The following is a 4826-nucleotide window of genomic DNA, read 5'->3' as shown; positions in this document are numbered from 1 at the left end:
AGGTTTACTATCAGAGTCAATTTAATAGCGGATGTCAAGTTAGGTTTATATCAGAGTCAATTTAATAGCGGATGCAAGTTAGGTTTATATCAGAGCAATTTAATAGCGGATGCAAGTTAGGTTTATATCAGAGCAATTTAATAGCGGATGCAAGTTAGGTTTATATCAGAGCAATTTAATAGCGGATGCAAGTTAGGTTTATATCAGAGCAATTTAATAGCGGATGCAAGTTAGGTTTATATCAGAGCAATTTAATAGCGGATGCAAGTTAGGTTTATATCAGAGCAATTTAATAGCGGATGCAAGTTAGGTTTATATCAGAGCATTTGATGAAAATTCATGAATTTCATTTACATACTACTTTATGATTACTAAGAAAACCACATTTTAAAAATTATTAAGTTAAATTAAATTATAAACAAAAATCATACGATTCACTCGAGAAAGTCTTAAGTTTCAAAATCTCCCACAGAAACAGATCAACACACTTTACCCATTCCTATTCAGCATATTAAGCCTATTCATAAATAAACCTCTGACCTGTATTGATTAATCCTTGCAATATCCGGTACACTAACGGTCATTTTATTGAAATCCTAACTATCGTATTTTGAAAGAGTGATAAAGAAGGTTAATAAAAGTAATTTTAGCTTCAGAGAGAAAAGTTTTAATGATAAACAGTAGAACGAACATTTAATATGTACGTGTACAGTAACAAACATTTAATTTTTGAACATTACAGAGTGTACATATTCCATCTTCAGCAAGCTATATTGAACAAGGTAAAATATCAGATACAAATATTTATAAGGTTCCAATATTTTGTAAAGAGTAATTAAAAGATGAAATCAATTAAATACAAACAAATAAACAATAAAGAATAGGATAATGTAATAATTGTAACAATATTATACAAGTTATTCAGAACGGACTTAATAGTTATTGCTTAAAATTGTGAACTCATGTATAACAGATAAACTTTCTTTAATTAAAAGTTCAATATTGGATGTTCCAGATGAGATGACTTTTGATATTCGTAATGAAGATTGGGTTTAGATGTGTAGTTTTAAACTCCCTGTACCAAATCTGTTCTCTCATGAATATAACTTACATTTCTCAGTTTGCTTCTCGTGTAACATTTAGTTCCCCTAATATAAATAGTATTTAACATATAATCACATGAAATTTTCTTTCTGACCATACTTTTATGTATAGATTTAGAAATGTCTCCCTTATTCGCAGTGTCCATTGTTTTAGCATGCGGTCATCTAGCGTTTTATTCATCAACTTGAACACCATTTGAACAGGAACTATTTAGGCATTGAGCTAGGCTTAAAGCTTACAACTTAATTTTACATCATATAAAACTATTAGTATTAAAACAACTTCCTATTGGTATTATTAGATAATAATAAAAAACTTTAATTAAACCTCTAGAAATTAAAAGAGATGTTTTAACTAAAAAGAAATAAGTAATTACTTTGCACAACAGTTTTCATAATCCTCAACTGGCCTCTTGTAATGAATTTGCACAACCCTAAAATCACATTGTTTTTATAATTTTTAACTGGTCTCTTGCAATGACTTTGCACAACCCTAAACTTACATTGTTTTTATACTTTTCAAATGGCCTCTTGTAATAAATTTGTACAACCGTAAAATTACATTTTTATAATTCTCAACTGGCCTCTTGTAATAAAGTTGCAAAACCCTAAAATTATATTGTTTTATAATCCTTAACTGGCCTCTTGCAATGACTTTGCACAACCCTAAAATTACATTGTTTTTATACTTCTCAAATGGCCTCTTATAATAAATTTCTATAACCGTAAAACTACATTTTCATAATCCTCAACTGGCCTTTTGTAATGAATTTGCATAACCGTAAAATTACATTGTTTTTATAATCGTCATCTGGCCTCTTGTAATTAATTTGCACAACCCTAAAATTACATTTTTATACTCCTCAACTGGCCTCTTTGTAACTGGAAACTCTCGTAGACCCAGAAAATTTGGCGTAAAAGAAATATATTTTGGAATAATTTAATAATAATTTTAGAAAATAATACTGAAATTCTCAAAAGAAAAAGTACATTTGTAAGAAAATGGAAATTTTATTGCCCATAGGATTCGAATTCACACCTGTTTAAACCGCTTACACTTTACACAAGTCTTAATTATTACCTAGCTGAAATTATTTTTTAAAAAGTAAGTTATCCTATACTTGGAGGTAATAATTAAGAGCATATGAACAATTTCGTAATCTCGTTAAATACAACAAGCACATTTCTTTCGGAATTCCCTGCTGCCTCCTGGCGTTGATATTTGAAATAATATTTTTGCTTTTCTTACTCCTTAATAACATGCAAAGACTTTCCATGGTGAGCTTGTCTAGAATATAACAAGTATTTGACGTTAGCTTATTATTCTGGTATCCGCAGTTCTCTTCTGATAATTAATCACATATTCCGCCTTTGTTACGTGTATGTTAATCTCCACTTTTATCAATGCTCTTCCTCTACTAATACTTCGAGTATATAAGGTTTTAGCTGTACATATTTTTAGTTACAAAATTAAATTTAAAGCTGATCAAGATGGGAATTATAGAAGAGTTTCGTTTTTACAATAGTCTGTAAATTCGATTTGATAAAAACAAAAATAGAATAGAGAATGTTTTCTTTATAAGTTTATCTCCTGTAAGTATTCTATCTTACTATTATATTATGTTCATTAGATAGCAAGTATCATTACAATGTAATGGTATCAATAATTCATTTAAAAATTCGGTGACTAGAACACTTTCAACTTAAGTGGATTATGTTGTTTGTTTGTAATTAAGCACAAAGCTACACAATGGGCTATCTGTGCTCTGCCCACCACGGGCATCGAAACCCGGATTCTAGCGTTGTAAGTCCGCGGACATACCGCTGTGCCATGGGGGGGGGGCGGATTATGTTGTTCTTTAAAAAATATAATATACAATGATTGCAGGCCAATTGATGAAATTTGTGTTTGTTTTTGAATTTCGCGCAAAGCTACACGAGGGCTATCTGCGCTAGCCGCCCCTAATTTAGCAGTGTAAGACCAGAGGGAAGGCAGCTAGTCATCACCACCCATCGCCACCTCTTGGGCTACTCTTTTACCAACGAATAGTGGGATTGACCGTCACATTATTATGCCCCCACGGCTGAAAGTGTTTGGTGGGACGAGGATTCGAACCCGCGACCTCAAATTGCGAGTCGAGCTCCCTAACCAACTGGTCATGCCGGGCTCAGTTGATAAAGAAACTATTATAAATGTTTATCGATTAAGTTAGATAGACAGTCAGTACAATTCTTCCACGTGTAGTTCATAAACTATTTTCAATCTTCTAAATATACAAATAAGTATGGCTCTAATATAACCAGTACGTAATACATTCACGAATCTGTTTCTGCATGCCATCACGTGTGAAGATTTGGCGTACGAATTGATGAACGAATCTATTTCTGCATGTCATCACGTGTGAAGATTTGGCGTACGAATTGATGAACGAATCTATTTCTGCATGCCATCACGTGTGAAGATTTGGCGTACGAATTGATGAACGAATCTATTTCTGCATGCCATCACGTGTGAAGATTTGGCGTACGAATTGATGAACGAATCTATTTCTGCATGCCATCACGTGTGAAGATTTGGCGTACGAATTGATGAACGAATCTATTTCTGCATGCCATCACGCGTGAAGATTTGGCGTACGTATTGATGAACGAATCTATTTCTGCATGTCATCACGCGTGAAGATTTGGCGTACGTATTGAAGAACGAATCTATTTCTGCATGTCATCACGCGTGAAGATTTGGCGTACGTATTGATGAACTTTATAGTTGCATGCATGAGTTTAATTGATTATCTTCAGACATTATATAATTTAGCTTCTGACTGGTAGATAAAGGGCGAACCGGAAGCAGCTGAGCTTTCTAAAAATATCTTCTATAAACCGGAACCCACTCTTAATCTAATTAATAATTCTGTTGAAACACCATTATTTATATTTTATTTTAACTGATATAATCATAACTTTATGAAAGATTAATAGCTACATACAAACCTGTGTTTCCGTTTTTGAGGTTTCGACTTCCGTTTGTATTATAAGGTTTACGAAACCCAGGTTTGGGAACAGGTGTAGCTTCTGCAGGTTGCACACGACCCTCTGGTCTAAAGCAAAAACAGAACTCATGCAAAGCCATGTACAAGGAAGTTGGTCACAATGATCGATTAAATACATGCAATGGTTAGACTTACACAATGTAAAGTTAGAAGAAAGTTAGGCTTCACAATAAAACATGCTGCAAGAGTAATGAGGCATTAGTTAGGCTACTTACAGTGTATTACTCCAAATTAAAATATCCAATAAAAACATATGTATTGACTCAGTTTTGTTTATATTTTTAAAACAAGGTATCTAGACCACGATGAGTTATACTTAAAATTCTTAAGATAATCAAGTTAATACTCAGAGTATTTCAATATAAATTTTAGGAAGTTAGCCAAAACACACGTGTAAATATCAAAGATTCTTTTAACGTTTCGCCACAGTAAGTTAACAAGTATTTATAGTAAATATCTAATGAGATTAGCCAATTTTTATTATTTCATTAAAAACTAACGAAAATATTATATTTAATGTGCAAGCAAAAATTAAAACATCGTAATGATAGAAGTATTAAGTATATACATATATAAATATTCAAAGTATTGTCACAATATTATAGATTAAACCTGGGTTTTAATTTAATGTTTATAAATGGATATTTCATGATGTCGAAGAATGAGTGCGTCT

General features: G+C 32.2%; 1 protein-coding gene across 1 annotated transcript in view; it reads right to left on the bottom strand.

Annotated features, from left to right (window-relative positions):
* LOC106468714 (hemicentin-1-like) overlaps positions 1-4826 on the bottom strand; it is a 76091-nt gene that overhangs the window by 22101 nt on the left and 49164 nt on the right. The window contains exon 11 of the mRNA XM_022397082.1: positions 4095-4201. Coding sequence (XP_022252790.1) covers positions 4095-4201 — 107 coding nt within the window. The remainder of the gene's footprint in view (positions 1-4094; positions 4202-4826) is intronic.

The sequence above is a fragment of the Limulus polyphemus genome, unplaced genomic scaffold (assembly GCF_000517525.1).
Source record: "Limulus polyphemus unplaced genomic scaffold, Limulus_polyphemus-2.1.2 Scaffold3130, whole genome shotgun sequence".
NCBI classification, from domain to species: domain Eukaryota; kingdom Metazoa; phylum Arthropoda; class Merostomata; order Xiphosura; family Limulidae; genus Limulus; species Limulus polyphemus.
This window is presented reverse-complemented; position numbering and strand designations above follow the sequence as displayed.